This window comes from Osmerus eperlanus, chromosome 21 (genome assembly GCF_963692335.1).
Source record: "Osmerus eperlanus chromosome 21, fOsmEpe2.1, whole genome shotgun sequence".
In the NCBI taxonomy this organism is placed as follows: domain Eukaryota; kingdom Metazoa; phylum Chordata; class Actinopteri; order Osmeriformes; family Osmeridae; genus Osmerus; species Osmerus eperlanus.
In genome coordinates this window covers 10,361,054-10,383,012 of record NC_085038.1, presented here as the reverse complement: position 1 = coordinate 10,383,012, position 21,959 = coordinate 10,361,054, and the positions used below count along the sequence as shown (strand labels likewise).

Below are 21,959 nucleotides of genomic sequence, written 5' to 3'. Positions count from 1 at the left end.
ATAGGGTAGGTTTGAACTATAACTAAGATAAGCAATGTGTTTCTTTACTTTTTAGTGTAGACTAGGATGAGTGTAGAGCACCGCGGCTCGGAGTGGGGGGCAAGGGGAGGAAGAGGATGGAGGGAGGGCAGAGGAGGAGGAGGATGGAGGGGGGGCAGAGGAGGAGGAGGATGGAGGGGAAGACCATGGAGAGGAGGAGGAGGAGGAGGAGGAGGAGGAAATGCTCGTCCCTTCAGTGCTCAAAGAGGTAAGGGTCAACTGCAATGTGCATCTTTTTTTTCTCTTACTACCACTGTCTCTACTCCATTAGCAGAACCATCTCTCTATCCCCCCTCTCTCTGTCCAGGCCCATCCCAAGCTGTAGGTATCTCCCAGACTGTGTCTCCATACCAAGGCTGGGCCCTCTACTTCAAAGAAGGTTCGGTCTCCACAGTCTGTTAGAGCTGCGCATAAGCTGTCTGTCTACTGTATCTACTGTGCTTCTACTGTGCTTGCTTCTACTGTGCTTCTACTGTCTTTACCATGTCTCCAATGTGTCTCAACTGTGTCCACTGTGTGCAGGGTATGTGGCCAGTTCACCCTTTGTGGAGAGGGTCAAGGTGTTTGAGCAGTACTTCACCTCTCAGATGCACCTCTATGATAAGGTTATTTTACGTGTGTGTGTGTGTGAGAGAGAAAGAGAGAGTAAGCTTGCTTTGAAGTGGTGGAGCTGACTTTGGAGTGGCAGTGAGAGTGAAAACAAGTTAACAAGCAACTCAGTGACAACTGTTAAATGTACAATTCTGTGTGTGTATGTGTGTCTGTGTGTAGGATGAAATTGAGAGACAGGGCAGTGTGTTGGTGGACTTCAAGGATCTGGTACAGAACCAGCAGGTGTGTGCTGCCCTGCCGGACCTGACCAATCAGCTGAGAGAACAACCTGAGACCACCCTCAACTGTCTAGGACTGGCTATTCACCAGGTACACACACACATACACACACACACACACATACACTTACACACACCTACCTGTGCTGTAGCTGGTCGTGGTGTGTTTCAGGTTCTGACGGCTGATTTGGAGAGACATGCTGCAGAGCTGCAGGGGGAGGGGCTTCCCAGAGGAGCCACGCCCATCATTAACATACCCCACATCAGTGCCAGGTGAGATGCCCCCCCCCCCGCCCTCAAACACTTCCTTGTTTGTGTATAAAGTGTGTGTGTTTAGGTTATGTGTGTGTGTATAAAGTGTGTGTGTTTAGGTTATGTGTGTGTGTATAAAGTGTGTGTGTTTAGGTTATGTGTGTGTGTATAAAGTGTGTGTGTTTAGGTTATGTGTGTGTGTATAAAGTGTGTGTGTTTAGGTTATGTGTGTGTGTATAAAGTGTGTGTGTTTAGGTTATGTGTGTGTGTATAAAGTGTGTGTGTTTAGGTTATGTGTGTGTGTATAAAGTGTGTGTGTTTAGGTTATGTGTGTGTGTATAAAGTGTGTGTGTTTAGGTTATGTGTGTGTGTATATGATGTGTGTGTGTGGGACCCCCCAGGCTGTATAACTACGAGCCCCTCACCCCGTTGAGGACTCTGCGTGCCAGTGTGTTTGGGAGGTTGGTGTCTATCCGCGGCACCGTGGTCCGAGTCAGCAACATCAGGCCCCTCTGCACACGCCTGGCCTTCACCTGCAACGGCTGCACGCACACGCACGCTCTCCCGCTGCCTCACGGCAAGTTCACCACGCCCACCAAGGTACGCACGCACGTGCACGCCCACGCACATGCACGCCCATGCACGTGCACGCCCACGCACGTGCACGCCTACGCACGTGCACGCCCACGCACCTCACCCTGCAGTGGCTGCAGACATCATAGTAATATGAGTGTGTGTGTGTTTCCACAGTGCGTCCAGCCAGATTGTAGGAGTCGCTCATTCACCCCTAACAGGAGTTCTCCCCTCACCCAGACAGTGGACTGGCAGACTATCAAGTACATAAGTACACACTGCTAGTCCCTCTCTACACTATACACTCCCTATATCTCTCTACACTACACCCTCTCTCTCTACACGACACCCTTCAGCAGCACCCAGAGCATGCTGTCGTTCTCCCCAGGGTGCAGGAGCTGATTGGAGGAGAGCAGCGGGAGGCGGGCCGTATCCCCAGGACGGTGGAGTGCGAGCTAGCCCAGGATCTGTGTGACAGCTGTGTCCCCGGAGACACCGTCACCATCACTGGCACTGTCCGTGTCAGCAACGATGAGGGTATCCACACACACACACAATATCAACACACACACAAGATCAACACACATTACTGCTGTTTACTGTTGCGACTGGTGCAAACCCTGTGTGTGTGTGTGTGTGTGTGTGTGTGCAGGCAGCAGCAGAGGCAGTAAGGACAAGTGCATGTTCCTGCTCTACATTGAGGCCAACTCCGTCAGTAACAGCAAGGGCCAGAGGGAGGCGGGGCCAGGAGTCCAGGGGGCGGAGTTCTCTCTGAAGGAGCTCTATGCTATCCAGGAGATCCAGAGCCAGCCTGACCTGCTGAGGCTCATAGTACAGTATGACACACACACACACACACTCACACATGCACACACACACACACACTGACCTATGAGAGGCCGTATAGGCCATAATTCATACTTGGTCTCACATACACGCCATGACCTCACATATATACCATCATACTCTCACATATATACCATTATACTCTCACATATATACCATTATACTCTCACATATATACCATTATACTCTCACATACACGCCATGACCTCACATATATACCATTATACTCTCACATATACACTATTATACTCTCACATATACACTATTATACTCTCACATATACACTATTATACTCTCACATATACACTATTATACTCTCACATATACACTATTATACTCTCACATATACACTATTATACTCTCACATATACACCATTATACTCTCACATATACACTATTATACTCTCACATATACACTATTATACTCTCACATATACACTATTATACTCTCACATATACACTATTATACTCTCACATATACACCATTATACTCTCACATATACACTATTATACTCTCACATATACACCATTATACTCTCACATATACACCATTATACTCTCACATATATACCATTATACTCTCACATATACACCATTATACTCTCACATACACGCCATGACCTCACATATATACCATTATACTTTCACATATACACCATTATACTCTCACATATATACCATTATACTCTCACATACATACCATTATACTCTCACATATACACTATTATACACTCACATATACACCATTATACTCTCACATATACACCATTATACTCTCACATATACACCATTATACTCTCACATATACACCATTATACTCTCACATATACACCATTATACTCTTGCACATAAACTGGCATACTCTCTTACACACACAAAAATACCGTCTTATATGCACCATCATACTAAAGTATGACAATATATGTAAGAGACAAATAGTATGTGTGAAACAGAATGTTACTATATGCAAGAGAATAACAGGATGTGTAAGAGAGAATACTTATCTATGTGAGAGAGAATACTTGTCTATGTGAGAGAGAATACTTGTTTATGTGAGAGAGAATACTTGTCTATGTGAGAGAGAATACTTGTCTATGTGAGAGAGAATACTTGTCTATGTGAGAGAGAATACTTGTCTATATGAGAGAGAATACTTGTCTATGTGAGAGAGAATACTTGTCTATGTGAGAGAGAATACTTGTCTATGTGAGAGAGAATACTTGTCTATATGAGAGAGAATACTTGTCTTTGTGAGAGAGTTTGATTGAAACGGAAGGCAGTTTGATTGAAAAGGAAGTAGTACTCAGTTCCTGATTGGCTTACACATGAAGAAGGATTTGGGGTAGATGTAGCTAACGCCCACCTTCCCTATCAAGACGAGACTGAGTGACATGACAAGATGGATTCATCTATAACATTTTGCATACTCCAAATCCTAAGGCGTCATTGTAAGAAATGTTGTATCAAGGACGACAGCCATACGCGGAGGCTGTTTCTAACGCTAACGTTGACAATTAAATGCGCCGGCTCTTCAGACCTGGATCAGGTGCATCAAGGAGCGGCAGCAGCACTCTGTCAGGAGCTCGTCTTAATGCCAGCCAAGTGATGGCGCAATCCCAATATCAAACTCCGCAGTATTTCGGTTAAGACTCCTGACAGAGAGCTGCTGCCGCTCCGTGATGCACCTGATCCAGGTCTGAAGAGCCGGCGCATTTCATCGTTAGCGTTAGAAATAGCCACTGTGGATGGCTGTCGTCTTTGATTCCAACATTTCTGACAACGATTCAAGCAAATCCACTAAAAAACTCAAATGTAGAATTCCATAGTTGTTTAGGAAGCTATACCGACCCCCACTACTTGAGTCAAAAGTCCTAGATCAGTTTTTCAATTGATGAAACAAACTATCATTTAAATTAAAGCCAATGCCTGTGTGAATACCGTCCCGTGGCACTGGGGTTTTAACCGTTGACGTCTTTAATTAGCCGAGTGGTCTTTACACCCTTGGCTATTAACCTAAACTTCAATGCCACAAACTGAACTTGATGTCAATCTGTTCACAACATTTTCCAGTTGGGACTTTTAAGATCCTATTTGAGTGTAGGCCCCTATGCCCGATGAGTGCCCGCACCCATTCACTGCAACGAAAGCTTCATGGATCCGACTCGGAATCTGAGTTTAGAGACGCTTGACAAAAAAATTGTTTGGCGTGTGGTGCGTTTTGGAATTGTTAATGTGATGTGTTCCCATCGTATTTAAGTTTACAAAGAAGAGCTTTGTTAATGTGACTGTATACATATCTCACTCGTACTGGCTAATCAGCTAACATGTTAAAGTAGCCTAGTATACATCCAAAGTCGCTGTCGTGAAACTAGCCTCATTTTCACAAAAGGCTTCGAGGTCAAATTAAAAACCTTTAAAAACGTCTACATTTAGCAAATATTATTGTGCACAAGTATTTTAGTATAGTTAATATGTAATTTAATTCCATAATTTCCCCAGGAATAACTGTAAAAACGTAATTCAGGAACGGGTCTGTCCTCCCTACAATAACGCCGCAGCATTTGGAGTATAAAATGTTAATAAAATGTTAATAAAATGTTATTAATGAGTCCAATGGCTTCATTAAGCCGCCCACTCTCTGCCATCTTATCATGTCACTCAGTCTCGTCTTGATAGGGAAGGTGGGCGTTAGCTACATCTACCCCAAATCCTTCTTCATGTGTAAGCCAATCAGGAACTGAGAATTCAGTACTACTTCCTTTTCAATCAAACTGCCTTCCGTTTCAATCAAACTCTCTCACATAGACAAGTATTCTCTCTCATATAGACAAGTATTCTCTCTCACATAGACAAGTATTCTCTCTCACATAGACAAGTATTCTCTCTCACATAGACAAGTATTCTCTCTCACATAGACAAGTATTCTCTCTCACATACACAAGTATTCTCTCTCACATAGACAAGTATTCTCTCTCACATAGATAAGTATTCTCTCTTACACATCCTGTTATTCTCTTACATATAATAACTTTCTGTTTCACACATACTATTTGTCTCTTACATATATTGTCATACTTTATTATGATGGTGCATATAAGACGGTATTTTTGTGTGTGTAAGAGAGTATGCCAGTTTATGTGCAAGAGTATAATGGTGTATATGTGAGAGTATAATGGTGTATATGTGAGAGTATAATGGTGTATATGTGAGAGTATAATGGTGTATATGTGAGAGTATAATGGTGTATATGTGAGTGTATAATAGTGTATATGTGAGAGTATAATGGTATGTATGTGAGAGTATAATGGTATATATGTGAGAGTATAATGGTATATATGTGAGAGTATAATGGTGTATATGTGAGAGAATAATGGTATATATGTGAAAGTATAATGGTATATATGTGAGGTCATGGTGTGTATGTGAGAGTATAATGGTGTATATGTGAGAGTATAATGGTATATACGTGAGAGTATAATGGTATATATGTGAGAGTATAATGGTATATATGTGAGGTCATGGCATGTATGTGAGACCAAGTATGAATTATGGCCTATACGGCCTCTCATACTGACCTGCTGAGGCTCATAGTACAGTATGACACACACACACACTCACACATGCACACACACACACACACACACACACACACTGACCTGCTGAGGCTCATAGTACAGTATGACACACACACACACTCACACATGCACACACACACACACACACACACACTGACCTGCTGAGGCTCATAGTACAGTATGACACACACACACACTCACACATGCACACACACACACACCCTGACCTGCTGAGGCTCATAGTACAATATGACACACACACACACTCACACATGCACACACACACACACACACACTGACCTGCTGAGGCTCATAGTACAGTATGACACACATCAAAGTACTACATGGGCCCTCACACACGTCTTACAGTTGAATACAGTGTTAGTTTGATGGATGTGTTGATACAAGGCTAACCTTAGTGTCTCCTGCAGCTCTCTCTGTCCTGCCATCTACGGACACCTGGTAAGTCTGGTGCTAGGCGGGTGTATTTGTGTGTTCGTGGAACTAGGTGTGTGTATTTGTGTGTGCGTGGAACTTGGTGTGTGTATTTGTGTGTGCGTGGAACTAGGTGTGTGTATTTGTATGCATGTGTTTGTGCACTGTCACTGTAAACAAAGTGTGTCTAGTGTTCTGTTTAGAGTAACACATGAGAAAGGGTGTGTGTGTGTGTGTGTGTGTGTGTGTGTGTGTGTAGCTGGTGAAGGCAGGGCTGGCGCTGGCTCTGTTTGGAGGCTGTCAGAAGCATGTGGATGATAAGAACAGGATTCCTGTGAGAGGTGACCCTCACATACTGGTGGTGGGGGACCCTGGTCTGGGCAAGAGTCAGATGCTGCAGGTAACACACACACACACACACACTGTCTGGCACACTCCTCTCGCTCACGTACGCACTCTCCTACACACACAGTTCTCACTCGCGCACACTTATTATTCATACCAACCCAAACACACAGGAGCACGCAGGTTTGACCTCTAATCTGTGTGTCTGTGTGTGTGCGTGTGTCTAGGCGGTGTGTAACGCGGCCCCCAGAGGGATCTACGTGTGTGGGAACAGCACCAGCACCTCAGGGCTGACTGTCACCCTGTCCAGGGAGGCTGGCTCTGGGGACTACGCTCTGGAGGCTGGTGCCTTGGTGCTGGGGGACCAAGGTAGGAAGTCACACACACACACACACACCCTCTCTCACAGCACCTAGCCTAGCATTTGACCTTTTATTCATGTATTTTCTATTCTGACAGGATTTCTGTGGTTAGGGCCAAGAAATGATCTAACCTCCAGTGGGTTTGTCTGTGTGTGTGTGTGTGTGTGTGTGTGTGTGTGTGTGTGCAGGCCTGTGCTGCATCGATGAGTTTGACAAGCTGGGGCAGCAGCAGCAGGCTCTGCTGGAGGCCATGGAGCAGCAGAGTGTGAGCCTGGCCAAGGCTGGTCTGGTGTGCTGCCTGCCGGCCCGCACCTCCATCCTCGCTGCTGCCAACCCTGCTGGAGGACACTACAACCAGGCCAGGACTGTGGCCGAGAACCTCCGGTACACACACACACACACACTTGAGACACACGCACACATAACCTCAGACACACACACACACCTCTGGGGTACACACACAAACACCTCCGGCACACACACGAACTTCAGATACACAAACACACACTAAATTGAGGCACCATCAGACACACACGGTAACCTCAGATCCACACACTAACCTAACTGTGTGTGTGTGTGCAGGATGGGCAGTGCTCTGCTGTCTAGATTTGACCTGGTCTTCCTGCTGCTCGACATTCCAGACGAGTCACATGACCGGCGCCTGTCGGAGCATGTCATGGCAACACGGGTGGGGCGGGGCGGGGCCGCAGGCGCCATGGTAACCAGGGGAAAGGGCAGCCAACAGAGCTGTCTGCTGGAGCCATCAGACACACCCCTTTCTGACCGCTTAGAGGTACACACTCACACAGACACACACACACAGACATATGCGAGGACATATTTTCACATCAGGACAGATATGCTTTTACACACACACACACACACACACACATGGACATAACGTGTGTGTGTGTCTCAGGTTCCCCCGGGGGAGTGTGTAGACCCCATCCCAGCCTCTCTGTTGAGGAAGTACGTGTCATACGCCCGCCTCTACGTCCATCCCTCCCTCTCCGTCGAGGCTGCTAAAACACTGCAGGCCTTCTACCTCACACTGCGCTCCCACACACACTCCTCCGACTCCACCCCCATCACCACACGCCAGCTGGAGTCCCTCATCCGCCTCACTGAGGTGAGTCCACGCACGCACACACACACACACACACATATATACATACGCTCACACACACACGTACACAGATATGCAGACTCACACAGACGTTACACACTCGCACTCCTATACACACTCCCGGCCCAGACACACACGCTCACATTCACTCGCACACACGTACGCTCATGCGAGCCGTGTGTGCGTCCAGGCACGTGCCAGGCTGGAGCTGAGAGAGACTGCTACCAGGAGCGATGCTGAAGATGTGGTGGAGATCATGAAACACAGGTAAGATGCTCTCTCTCACACACACACACACACACACGTCTGCATACACACACACACGTCTGCATACTCACACACACACACTTTTCTGAATCCCCTATCTAACTGTGTGTGTGTGTGTGTGTGTGTGTTAGTCTGGCAGACACCTATGCGGATGGTGCCGGGGGTCTGGACCTGGAGCGTTCTCAGCTGGGGGCAGGGATGAGTCAGCGGGGGAAGGTGAAGCGATTCGTCACTGCGCTGCAGACACACGCCCAGCGCTGCTCTCAGACCCTGTACGACCTCCAGCAGCTACGCAGCATGGCCAGGGACCTGCACATAGAGGTAACACACACACGCATTCACTCACTCACTCCCTTTCACTCACTCACTCACACTAAAACGCACACAAACGCCCTCACACACTCTCGCGAACTTACAGGCACACTCCTCGCAGAAAGACGCACGCTCTCTTCCACATCGTCACTGACGCACTCGAGCAGACATCCCCCTCCGTGTGTGTCCTGTTGAACCCCAATCTTTGTGTTGCAGGTGGTGGATTTCGAAGGCTTCATATGTGCTCTGAATGAACAGGGCTACCTGCTCAAGAAAGGACCCAAGCTGTATCAACTGCAGACCATCTGACATACACACACACACAAACACTCAGACGCCATGGGTATTTTTTATACATGGTTTGTAAATATGTATGTATGTTTTTGTGTATGTAGGTCTTCCTACCTAAAGTAATGTGTACTTGTTCATTAAAGTTTGTCAAAGTTTCTGTCTGTCTTTATTCTGGTGCCTACATCACATTGTGGATCCACTGTTAACCATTTGGGAACTTGGTTTAGAAAATTATAGTCTTTAAATGTACAATTAGATACCGGGTTAGACTGTATGTAGTATACGATTTACTACAAAATTAAGACTAGACATTCCCTAGATGGAAAGTAGAAAAGATTATTCGCTTTTCAGTGAAAGCCAGTGATTACCGGTAAGCCCCGCCTCCGTACATTACGACGTCGTAAATCCCTGACAGTCTCGGAATACGGCAATATGGAACACGCGAAAAAGCCTCCTGCTTAAAGACGAGGAAACCGACAATATGAGAATAGCATCATACAGTGGTGTGACAACAAGGTCAAGACGCCAACGGTAGATGTGCTTTGTTAGTCGTTAACATATTGTGCGCGGCTTGCAATGTTATTGTCTATTTGTAAAAGTTCCTTAGTCGTGTGTGCAAGAGGGCACGTAGCGAGTTGCGCTGTAGCGACGCGCTATGCGAGTGTGTGCAGAGCAGCCCCCGCGTCATGGCGTCAGAAACAAACACCTGCAGATTGTTCGAGGGAGCTGTGGTGGCTTCATAAACTCAAGCACAGAATTGCCTCGGTAGCACAGTGGTCCGGCTACACATACAGTCCGAGTCATGCCCCGGAGCTTTTTCGACACCTGGCTTCACCATGTCAACTCGAGTGCGTAACAGGACACTCAAACGGGAAAGGTCGCCAAAGGACACTACCCAGCAGCGTCCCGTCCTCCGCGGGGTTCAGTTTGAGGTTTCAGCACAGGGGCGATGAGGCTGCTCACAATCTGCTCGGAGTGCGTTTATCGCCGCTCAGCCCCGGGGTACCGCAGGGTTGTCGTGGCTTCAGTAGTGGAAATCCCAGCCAGCCACCAGCGGAAAAAACACCAAGTAAAGACTTGAGGAACATGGATACTGACTCCCCGCAGGTGCCGGGACAGGGATTGTTCCAGTTCAAGGAACTGGTAGGAAGATTACGTGTGGTGTAGGGGTGCTAAAAAAAGTATTCATACTTTAAGACTAACTTTCAGTTCCCTTGGTAATATAAACTGTAGCATGAATACCTGTGGTGTTGTGTTCCAGTACGAGAACCCTTGGACCATCCCTAACCTGCTGTGTGTGTGTCGGATTCTGCTCGCCCCAGTCCTTGGATACCTCATCACCGAGCAACACTTCCACCTCTCCCTCGCTCTCTTCCTACTGGCGGGAGCCACCGACCTTGTAACTAACTCACTCACTCACACACACACACACACACACACACACACACACACACACACACACACACACACACACACACACACACCAGGTGTAACAGAGCCAAACTGACCAGGTCATGTTACTTGTGTCCCCACTTCAGTTGGATGGCTATATCGCCAGGACCTGGCCCAATCAGAAGTCTGCTCTGGGCAGCGCGCTCGACCCATTGGCTGATAAGATCCTGATCAGTGTGCTCTATATCAGTCTAACCTACGCCCAGATCATACCAGGTGTGTGCGCGTGCGTGGAATCAACCGTTTGTTTGTTCTCAAATGTTTCAATGTTGTTTAGATATTGTCAGTCATTTGTGTGTTTGTCTGTCAGCTCCCCTCACTGCCCTGGTCATCTCCAGAGATATAGCTCTGATCGCTGCCGTCTTCTACGTCCGCTATAAGACGGTGCCTCCCCCGGTGAGCCTCTTTGACCCCCACACACACACACACACACACTTCCCCTCTCCCATTCTATGATCTTAAGTGCCAGAGATGGGTCAGTGACAGACAGATCACAAACACCACACGCCTTGTTGGATTGTTAAAGATCTATCTCGCTCTGAATCTGCATATATGTCTGTTGTGCTCTCTTTCCCTCCCTCTCTCTCCATCCTCCCTCCATCCTCCCAGGTGACACTCAGTCGGTTCTTTAACCCATGTTACACCACGGCTCAGCTCAAACCCACTTTGATCAGCAAGGTATGACACACACATACTTTCCCATAAAACAACTTAGTTGCTTCTGTCCTGGAGGGGAAACGTATTGCTGATACGGTCCTGCACAGAACTGTTGAAAACCTGTGTGTGTGTGTGTGTGTTCCCAGGTCAACACAGCGATCCAGCTGCTGCTGGGTGCAGCATCCTTGGCTGCCCCTGTGTTCCACTACACTGACAGCTTTTATCTGCAGTCCCTTTGGTTAGTACCACAACCTCAACCCTAGACGTGCATCCGAGTGCTACAACCCCGATTGTAGACACAGTCCCTAATGCCACCTTTGGAACCCCAGACATGACCCTGTGGTCATTTTGTCACCGTGTTTATAGGTGTGTTTGTCAGCGTGTTCATCTGCGTTGCAGGTACATCACTGCTGTAACCACGGCAGCATCAGGATACAGCTACTACCATTATGGCAAGAAGACTGTTGAGGTGCTCAACAACACTAACAAGTAACCATGGCAACACGGGCTGTCCATGCGGCAAAGCCTGACTATTGGAGCTTTGCACATGCACACACGCACGCATCTGTGTGTTAAAAGACTCAATATGGACCCTATAGACTGAGAACTTTGACAAACTGTGTGATTGTTGGGTGAGGATGAGCAAAGTGTGTGTATGTGTGGTAGATGGATTTATGTCCAGAACTGTCTTTTTTTCCCTTTTTTAAAACCTGGAGTTGCCATGGTAATCATCTTATTGTCACATGATTGACAGTTTTGTACATGAGAATCAATGAATGATTGATTAAACCCAAGAGTCTGTATTTCCTGTCTGGATGTTGATGTCATGTGATGGGACGGGGGGTTGAAAACCAGGGGGTTAATGCGCACACACACACCCCATACTCTCGTAAGGAGACGGTCACAAGATCATCTGAGTATGTGGGGAAGATGCTGAAGGAAAACTGAGTGGGAAGCTATGGCAACCAGCTCTGCAGGTCAACGCTGCTGTCTGGCAGAATACCTGATAGCATGGAGCCAGGAAGAGACTCCCACCAATCACAGCCTTCCTCTATGGAAGGATGGGACATATGACCATGTGACCATGTCCATGGGGTGTACATGAACATATGAAAAAAATCATCCAGGGATGAATATCTTTCATTTTCATTGATTTTATTTGGTCATTTTGTTGTGGGGTGGGGTTGGGGTGGTCACATCCTGGAGGAGAACTGAGCTCTTCTGACCATGGAGCGAGACACCTCCCCAACAGAACGGCACCCTGCAGGCAGACAGGTAGTTAGGCAGATTGACAGGTAGTTAGGCAGATAGACAGGTAGTTAGGCTGACATGTAGTAAGACAGACAGACAGGTAGTAAGGCAGACAGACAGGTAGTTAGGCAGACAGACAGATACATTGTCAAGGTAGGCCAACAGTTTTTAGCAGGTGTGCATGATTTTAATACGACAGGTGACCAAAGTAAGCATTCCGATTCTAGCCCTAACTCCAAGCCCCAACCGCCTAGCTCTAACCACTAGTCCCGCCCCAGCCTCAGCGCAGAGCAGGTATTTTTAGCCTCCTGTCAATCACTGTCATTGCTCATCCCTCGCAGTCTGTGAGCACTGATGCTGGAGGAGAAGATCTGGGATGGCATAAACTCCCCCTGCTGACCGCACCTGCAAGCTGCACCTGCTAATCATGCACCCCCCCGTCACTGTGATTGGTCAAGGTTACCTGCCAGGGCCATGGCCAGGTGAAGCTCGTCTCTGAGAAGCTCCAGTACGTCAGTGACTCCCTGTTCTCCCTGTCAACACACACACCAACGTCAGCATCATTAGTTGGCGTGGCTCTAACCAGCTGCGAACACAGCTCATCCCTGTATCTAGGCAACAACGAGACTAGCTCCCGGAACACCAAGAGGACTGATCCAGTTCTAATACAACACACACACTTTCACGAACACACATAATATCAACTACACACACACACTCTTACTCATAATATCAACTACATTCACACACACATATTTTTACTCGCACGCATAATATCAACCACAAACATACACACATAATAACAAATACACACACACACATATAATATCAACTACACACACACACACACAGTCTGACTCATACACATGATATAAACTACACACACACACACTCACGTACACACCAATACTAGACATCTCGATACACACACACACACAGCAATCCTACCTGGCAGGCGAGCCCCCAGAGAATGGGTCTGCCCAGGAACACGGCAGTTGCCCCTAGCGCCAGAGCCTTCAGTACGTCTGTCCCCCTGCGCACACCTCCATCCAGGTAGACCTCACATCTGCCTGCTACTGCTGCCACCACCTCCTCCAGCACTTCCAGCTACACACACACACACACACACAAACAAACGAATAACATAACAGCCTGTCTAGCAAACAGCCCGTCTGTCCTGCTCCTGTTATAGACAGTACACGCTCACAAACACACATACACACACTCACCGTGGCAGGAACACCATCCAGCTGTCTGGCTCCATGGTTGGACACCAGGATTCCATCCACCCCAAACTGAACAGCCTGCAGTGCATCCTCAGCTGTAGACAGAGTGCTTAGAGTCCAGTGGACGTGTGTGTGTGTGTGTGTGTGTGTGTACATGAACAAGTAAGAGTACTTGCGTGTGTATGTGTGTGTGTGTGTCTACATGAGCGATTGACACGATGTGTATATGTGTAAATGTGTGTGAGTGTGTCTCACCACTCAGGACGCCCTTGACGACCACGGGGAGGTGTGTGTGAGCCTTAAGCCAGGCGATGTGTTCCCAGCAGAGGGTGGGGTCTATCGCCTGGCTGACATACACAGCCAGCCCACTGTCCTCCCCGTAGCCCTCCTCGCTGGAGAACGCCAGATCCGCCGACGCAAAGTTAGACATCCTACAAACACACACACAAGACATTTTTCTTTGAATCCACCAGTCATATTTTTTTGGAGGAATGCACCAATCCTGCGGGGCATCTACCTGAGGTGTGAGGGAAGCTTGAAGCGGTTTCGAACGTCGTCGCGCCGCTTGCCGAGGTAGGGCGTATCCACGGTAACAAAGATGGCCTTGTAGCCGGCCTCCTCGGCGCGGCGTACCAGCGACAGCGTGAGGTCACGGTCCTTATAAATGTACAGCTGCATCCATAGAAGGCCCTCGCCCGCGGACGACCTCACTTCCTCTATGGTGGAGGTGGCCCAACTGCTCAGCATCATCCCGGTCCCCGCCGCTCGGCATGCTGGGAAACACAAACACACTCTGCAGGGGCCTGTGCATGCGTGCATTTGCGTATTCAACTGTGTGTGTGTTTGTGTGTGTGTACCTCTAGCAGTAGCAGTCTCCCCCTCAGGATGGGCCATCCTCTGCATTGCCGTGGCGCCCACACACACAGGCATGCTGATTGGCTGACCCAGGACACTGGCAGACAGATCCATCCTGGAAACATCCCTCAACACACGAGGAAGCAGACGCCATCTACACACACACATACACACACACACACTAAACACACACTTCCAGTGGAAAGGTATCTGTGTGTGAGAGAGTGTGTGTGTGTGTGTGCATGAGATAGAGTATGCTACCCTCAGCTGCGAAAAGGTCAGAACCAATCATTAACCTCTAGTTCCTGCTGCTCTCTCTGTGTGTGTGTGTACATGTGTGTGTGTTCAAGAGAGGACGTGTGTGCACGAGTGTGTGTAGCACCGAGATGCTGAAAAAGCTATAGCTGCATGAACACGGTTGAAACAGCAACATCACAGGTCACCATCCTTAACTTACCTGACCCTCAGTTGAACAAACCGAACCCTAACTAACCCTCAAGGTTGCCCAACCACATCAGCAGTGTCATAGTAAGACATGAAAGCCCCTGACACTGAAAATAATTAGCTGAAAGATTTTCTTTGCTGTCGGCAGTTGAGTGGGTGGGCTTGAGGGATGCCCGAGTCGGCAAGCGCCCATGTGATTGACTGAGTGAAATGAATGACTCAGGAGGCTATCGACATTCTTTAGAAGAAGAGGAAAGAAAAGTTCCCGAACAACTTCGGCTTCTCTAGACACACTAAAATTGGGGCGCTATCACTCAGAGACCATATGTGTTGCAGCCTCTAGTAGAATGCCAAAACAACACATGTAGATGGACTACATTAATGCAGCGCCTTCCTGCCTTAGCGGCACTCAAGGCGCTGTAAATCTTTTGACTCTCATTCACCCATTCACACCCACACACCGACGGTGTTGCCATGCAAGGCGCTAGCCTGCCCATTAGGAGCAACTTGGGGTTCAGTGTCTCGCTCAAGGACACTTTCACACATGTCCTGGAGGAGTCGGGGATCAAACCGCCAACCTCGCGATTAACAGACGACCCTCTCTACCTTCTGAACATCAGCTGCCGAGATCCCACAGCTATGTACACCAACACACATGCAAACACACGATATAGCACAGCTGTGTACACTCGACCAAAATGGTGGGAGTCAATAACAAGGTCATTTGCAGTCATAACTGGATCAGACTAGATATGACACACTCTAGATAAATCCTTAGTTGTGTTATTGTTGTAAGGGTACCTGAACCTTCAACCAGAGGCTATGTGTGTGTGTGAGCGTGTGTGTAAGCATGTGTGGGTGTGTGTGTGTGTGTTTGAGCGTGTGTGTGCGTGAGCATGTGTGTGTGTGAGCGTGTGTGTAAGCATGTATGTGTGTGGGTTTGTGTGTGTAGGTGTGTGTGCGTGAGCATGTGTGTGTGCGAGCATGTGTGTATAAGCATGTGTGTGTGTGAGCATGTGTGTGTGAGCATGTGTGTGTGTGTGAGCGTGTGTGTATAAGCATGTGTGTGTGTGAGCATGTGTGTGTGAGCATGTGTGTGTGTGTGAGCGTGTGTGTGTGTGTGTATGTGTGTGTGAGCATGTGTGTGTGTGTGAGCGTGTGTGTGTATGTGTGAGCGTGTGTGTGAGCATGTGTGTGTGTGTGAGCGTGTGTGTGTGTGTGAGCGTGTGTGTGTGTGAGAGCATATGTGTGTGTGAGCGTGTGTGTGTGTTACCTGGAGTAAGCAGCCGTGTTGTCAGCTAGCGTCTCCTGCTCATCAGCTCCTGAGCAGTAATAGTCAAACACAGCCTTGGGGAGAACTCTCCTGGCCTGACGCTCATAGTCGCTCACACACACCAGGGGCTCCGACATGGCCGCCTCCCTCTCAGACACACACTCACACACGCTGCTGTGCTCTCACAGATGAGGTGGCATACACACCGAAGGTCAGCGTGTTTGTCTGACCCAGTGGTTTTCTCTCTCCCTCAGCTGAGCAGTTCAATCATTGATAAAGTGGAAGAGAGGTGGAGGGTCAAATCAGGGTGTGGGTGTGTTTGTGTGTGTGTTGCTGTCACGTCAAATGTTTAACACAGACACAGGGCGGCCAGCTTGTCGCTGTAAACTTTGAACCCCCGGAACAAAGTATGCGGAGCAGTGTGTGTGAGTGTGTGCGGTTGTGGATTGAGGATGGAGGTGTGGTTGATTCGATGATTTTACTGCCACTCAGGTTGCTACACGGGGGAGGGACATCCTGTTACCTGGGGAGGAGCATCCTGTTACCTGGGGAGGAGCATCCTGTTACCTGGGGAGGAGCATGCTGTTACCTGGGGAGGGACATGCTGTTGAGGTGAAGATGAACCCATGGACACTTGGTGCTGTTTCAAGGGTTTGAGGGTGCGAGTTAAGGGTTATGGGTCAGGTTTGGATACAGGAATGATGGTTAGGAAATAGGAACTAGGATGTAAAGGTGAGTTGAACAGAGTGAAGTTCAGTTCTAAACTTTACAAGCCATAGCTCCAGCTGATTATACAACAGAGTTGATCATATATATAATATCGGATACACGGTTGTATAAGATATTTGACTTCACCCATAGTGGTTACACATGCACACAGGCAGACACACACACACACACACACACACGTGCGCGCCTCTCTCCAGTCTCAGCCTTCCTCTCCAGGCTTGAAATAGCACTGGGCCTCCCACTCCCACGCTTATATAACATCCTCCTGTCTCCGTCTCCTCCGCTCTCCTGTCCCCTTCTTCTCCTCCCTCTCGGCTCTTTGCTTCCCCTCCACCTCTTATCCGTCCGACAACCCTTCCTCATCTTGCCCTCCTCTTCCATCCCCTCCCTCCATCCCCTCCCCTCTCCTACGTCCCCTGTCTTAATCTCCCTTTCGTTTTCCCTCCCATCTGTCTCTCCTCTTCCTTCTGCCTGTGGGCCGAGGAGGTTGGTTTCCAGCTGTGGGGTCTGACATGTACAGGGTTAGCCATGTGGCAGGGGTCTATATCTGTTCAGAAGAGTTGACATGGTGTGTTTGTCCCTAGGACATGGGGAGATGCTTATTCCAAGTTCGTTTGTTATGGATTTTTGTGTGCGTGTTCCTTAACTTTCTGCTTAAACGATCTGTTCTGTTACATACCATATGTGTAATTTTCACGTCTCCCTCTCTCTCTCTCTCTCTCTCTCTCTCTCTCTCTCTCTCTCGCTCTCGCTCTCTCTCTCTCTCTCTCTCTCTCTCTCTCTCTCTCTCTCTCTCTCTCTCTCTCTCTGTGTGTGTGCTTGTGTGCGCGTGCGTGTGTGTGTGTGTGTGTGTGCGTGGGAAGCGCTAGAGGGCGCTGGTACAGTGCGCATGTCCGAGATGAGTCAGTCTGTGGAGGCAGCTTCACACAGACGCGCCACGCGCACACACACACACACACACATCCGCACACGCACACACGTGCACCGCCTCCCACCCTGTGCGCATCTGTCTCCGTCTCGGCGTGTGTCAGTAGCGATCAGACCGGGGCGAGCAGCCGCAGCTCACACTGCCGTGCCTCCAGAGCAGCAGAGGAGAGGACTAGCGGGGAGGACAAGGAGGAGAGGAACAGGAGAGGACAGGGAAAGACAAGGGGGGAGAAAGTGGGAGAGAAAGCGTGGCGAGCAGGTTGAGTCGGTTTGGAAGAGTGTGTGTGTGTGTGAGTGTGTGTGTCCATGGCAGGCGCTCAGCCCGGGGTCCACGCTCTGCTGCTTAAGCCCCCCACCGTCCCCCCCACACTGAGCACAGGAACCAGCTTTATGAAATGGGACGACGTGAGTATGACTCCTCTCTTCTCCTCTTCTTTTCTCCTCTCTTCTCCTCTCCTCTCTTCTTTTCTCCTCTCCTCTTCTCCTCTCTTCTTTTCTCCTCTCCTCTCTTCTCCTCTCCTCTCCTCTCTCCTTTCCTCTTCTCCTCTCCTCTCCTCTCTTCTCCTCTCCTCTCCTCTCTCCTTTCCTCTTCTCCTCTCCTCTCTTCTTTTCTCCTCTCCTCTCCTCTCTTCTCCTCTCCTCTCTCCTTTCCTCTTCTCTGTGTTTTCTGTGTGCGTCTGTGCTTTGTTTGCATCGCTACATTGTGCGTGTGTGTAAGTGTGTGTGTGTAAGTGTGTGTGCTGGTATGCTGAAGCACACTGAAGTGAAATAGAGAAATGTGCTAGCATGTTGCTATGGTAACTGGCATGGCTTAAATCTCTCCTTGAGTATAGCCAAGATACTCCACCTCCAAACAGAGGCAGAATATAAGAGAGTGTGGCCGTTTGCGTGTGTGTTGACTCTGTGTGTGCGTGTGTATCTGTTTGTGCGTGTCTGTGTGTGTCTCCGATTTACAGTCCCTTCCTGGTTTCTCTCTGTAGGATCTGTCGTCAGTGACTCCTGTCACCATGAAGGTGGATCCTCATGGTTACTACCTGTATTGGACAGAGCAGAACAAGGTAACACACACACACACAAACACAAAAGTCCCTGGACTGAGCTGTATTCCGTCCGACTAGGCTGAACGATGCTCAGAGAGACTGACTGAAGCTGTCTGACAAACCTTTAAAGTGCATCTACTTTACCTCTCTCCCCTTTCCTTCCCCCATCCCTTCATCTCCGTTTCTCTCTCTCTCCGTTCCTCTCAATGTCCCTCCACCCTTCTCTGCCCTCCTGTGTGTGTGGCAGGAGACGGAGCTGCTGGACATAACCCACATCAAGGACGTCCGGACAGGGAAGAGCACCAAGACACCAAAGGTAACTACTGCGAACCCCAACCAAGCCCAGCCCAGCTGTGGTTCAGCCGCTCCCTGAACCCAGCGGTGGTTGAACTGGTTCCTGAACGAAATGTTGTGTCAGTGGGTTGATAGTTCTGATGTCCTAGCTCTCTCATGGACAACTGTTGATGATGTCACCCTGCTCTCTGGACTTCATCTCTGCTGGAAACGTTGACGCAGCCTGCGAGGTTTTCCTGTTCAGAAACCTGTGATTCAGAACTCCACCATCCAGGAGAGCGGAGACCCCCCACTGAGACCATAGCTGACATGCTGGCACATGGCCACTAGATGGAGTTCACCTCACTGTGTTGCTAGGGGAGTTATCCCGACTGATGTGCTGCTAAGGGAATTCAACCGTCATGCCTTCCTCTCTATCTTCATCCCCCTCTTCTCCTTCTATCTCCTTTAATGCTCCTCCCTTCCCTCCCCTCCCCTCCGCTCAACACCCCTCTACCTCCCCTTTCTTTCCCCTCTCCTCCTTCTCCTCCCCCATCCCCTCTGTCTCCCACTCCATCTCCTCCCCTCCCCTTCCCTCCCTCCCTCCCTCCCTCCCTCCCTCCCTCCCTCCCTCCCTCCCCTCACCCCCCCTCTAACTCCCCTTCCCTCTTTCCCCTCTCCTCCTTTTCCTACCCCATCCCCTCTTTCTTCCCTTTCACCTCCTCCCCCTCCACTTCCTCCCCCCCCCCTCCTCTCAGGAGGCTAAACTGAGGGAGCTGTTGGATGTGGGCAACCTGGCTGGTCGAATAGAGAACCGCATGTTGACCGTGGTGACTGGACCAGACATGGTCAACAGCACGTACCTGTCCTTCATGGCTCTGCAGGAAGAGGATGCCACGGTACACACACACACACAAATTTGTACGCACACGCTGAAACAAACACAATCATAGACAAATATTTACACACAAGCATCTACACGTGCACACACAAATACACACATATTTACATGTACACATGTACACACACATCCTGATTCCACATACACAGAGATGTCTTCTACTGTGTGTTGTGTGTGAAGGAGTGGGCGGAGCATCTGTTTTCTCTGGCATCAAACCTTCTGAGCCACAACCTGAACAGAGAGGCCAGCCTGGAGAAAGCGTGAGTCTGCCTAGTGACACACTGAACACACAGCTAGCCCCTAACACACTGAACACACAGCTAGCCCCTAACACACTGAACACAGAGCTAGCCCCTAACACACTGAACACACAGCTAGCCCCTAACACACTGAACACACAGCTAGCCCCTAACACACTGAACACACAGCTAGCCCCTAACACACTGAACACACAGCTAGCCCCTAACACACTGAACACACAGCTAGCCCCTAACACACTGAACACACAGCTAGCCCCTAACACACTGAACAAACAGCTACTGCACACTGAACACAGAGCTAGCCCCTAACACACTGAACACACAGCTAGCCCCTAACACACTGAACACAGAGCTAGCCCCTAACACACTGAACACACAGCTAGCCCCTAACACACTGAACACACAGCTAGCCCCTAACACACTGAACACAGAGCTAGCCCCTAACACACTGAACACACAGCTAGCCCCTAACACACTGAACACACAGCTAGCCCCTAACACACTGAACACACAGCTAGCCCCTAACACACTGAACACACAGCTAGCCCCTAACACACTGAACAAACAGCTACTGCACACTGAACACAGAGCTAGCCCCTAACACACTGAACACACAGCTAGCCCCTAACACACTGAACACAGAGCTAGCCCCTAACACACTGAACACACAGCTAGCCCCTAACACACTGAACACACAGCTAGCCCCTAACACACTGAACACACAGCTAGCCCCTAACACACTGAACACACAGCTAGCCCCTAACACACTGAACACACAGCTAGCCCCTAACACACTGAACAAACAGCTACTGCACACTGAACACACAGCTAGCCCCTAACACACTGAACACACAGCTAGCCCCTAACACACTGAACACACAGCTAGCCCCTAACACACTGAACACACAGCTAGCCCCTAACACACTGAACACAGAGCTAGCCCCTAACACACTGAACACACAGCTAGCCCCTAACACACTGAACACACAGCTAGCCCCTAACACACTGAACACACAGCTAGCCCCTAACACACTGAACAAACAGCTACTGCACACTGAACACAGAGCTAGCCCCTAACACACTGAACACAGAGCTAGCCCCTGACACACTGAACACACAGCTAACACCTAACACACTGAACACAGAGCTAGCCCCTAACACACTGAACACAGAGCTAGCCCCTGACACACTGAACACACAGCTAACACCTAACACACTGAACACAGAGATAGTCCCTGACACTGAACACAGAGCTAGCCCCTAACACACTGAACACAGAGCTAGTCCCTGACACACTGAACACAGAGCTAGCCCCTAACATACTGAACACAGAGCTAGCCCCTAACATACTGAACACAGAGCTAGCCGCAAACCTTAACACACGGTCACTCAACAGTTCTAACACAGAGATGAGTGCA

General features: G+C 49.0%; 4 protein-coding genes across 5 annotated transcripts in view; 3 read left to right on the top strand and 1 right to left on the bottom strand.

Annotated features, from left to right (window-relative positions):
* Positions 1–144: 144 nt before the first annotated feature.
* On the top strand, positions 145–9,402 carry mcm8 (minichromosome maintenance 8 homologous recombination repair factor; the record flags this gene model as incomplete). Its single annotated transcript, XM_062446771.1, has 18 exons — positions 145–247; positions 347–418; positions 562–644; positions 811–960; positions 1,042–1,142; positions 1,523–1,721; positions 1,872–1,957; positions 2,083–2,231; positions 2,347–2,530; positions 6,547–6,577; positions 6,810–6,950; positions 7,123–7,264; positions 7,446–7,641; positions 7,840–8,050; positions 8,177–8,386; positions 8,574–8,650; positions 8,782–8,971; positions 9,179–9,402. Coding segments are annotated over 18 exons (2,418 nt in total), but the record flags the coding sequence as incomplete, so codon positions are not given.
* Positions 9,403–9,660: 258 nt separating this feature from the next.
* Positions 9,661–12,165, top strand: crls1 (cardiolipin synthase 1). Its single transcript, XM_062447344.1, has 7 exons — positions 9,661–10,396; positions 10,515–10,652; positions 10,792–10,921; positions 11,016–11,101; positions 11,315–11,383; positions 11,509–11,600; positions 11,762–12,165. Exons 1-7 carry the CDS (start codon positions 9,830–9,832, stop codon positions 11,853–11,855), a joined length of 1,176 nt encoding a protein of 391 aa, XP_062303328.1. The 5' UTR covers positions 9,661–9,829; the 3' UTR covers positions 11,856–12,165.
* A 327-nt stretch (positions 12,166–12,492) lies between these two features.
* hao1 (hydroxyacid oxidase (glycolate oxidase) 1) lies at positions 12,493–16,658 on the bottom strand. Its single transcript, XM_062446991.1, has 8 exons — positions 16,412–16,658; positions 14,697–14,848; positions 14,357–14,612; positions 14,095–14,270; positions 13,843–13,934; positions 13,562–13,720; positions 13,077–13,146; positions 12,493–12,623 (listed from the first exon to the last, which is right to left on the bottom strand). The coding sequence occupies exons 1-8, from the start codon at positions 16,546–16,548 to the stop codon at positions 12,556–12,558; spliced, it is 1,110 nt and encodes a 369-aa protein (XP_062302975.1). The 5' UTR covers positions 16,549–16,658; the 3' UTR covers positions 12,493–12,555.
* A 1,544-nt stretch (positions 16,659–18,202) lies between these two features.
* Positions 18,203–21,959, top strand: part of plcb1 (phospholipase C beta 1) — a 16,392-nt gene continuing 12,635 nt past the window's right edge. For both annotated transcript variants that reach the window (XM_062446990.1, XM_062446989.1), the window contains exons 1-5: positions 18,203–18,472; positions 19,048–19,125; positions 19,355–19,423; positions 20,139–20,279; positions 20,462–20,541. In XM_062446990.1, the coding sequence (XP_062302974.1) occupies positions 18,374–18,472; positions 19,048–19,125; positions 19,355–19,423; positions 20,139–20,279; positions 20,462–20,541 (467 nt within the window). In that variant the 5' untranslated portion in view covers positions 18,203–18,373. The remainder of the gene's footprint in view (positions 18,473–19,047; positions 19,126–19,354; positions 19,424–20,138; positions 20,280–20,461; positions 20,542–21,959) is intronic.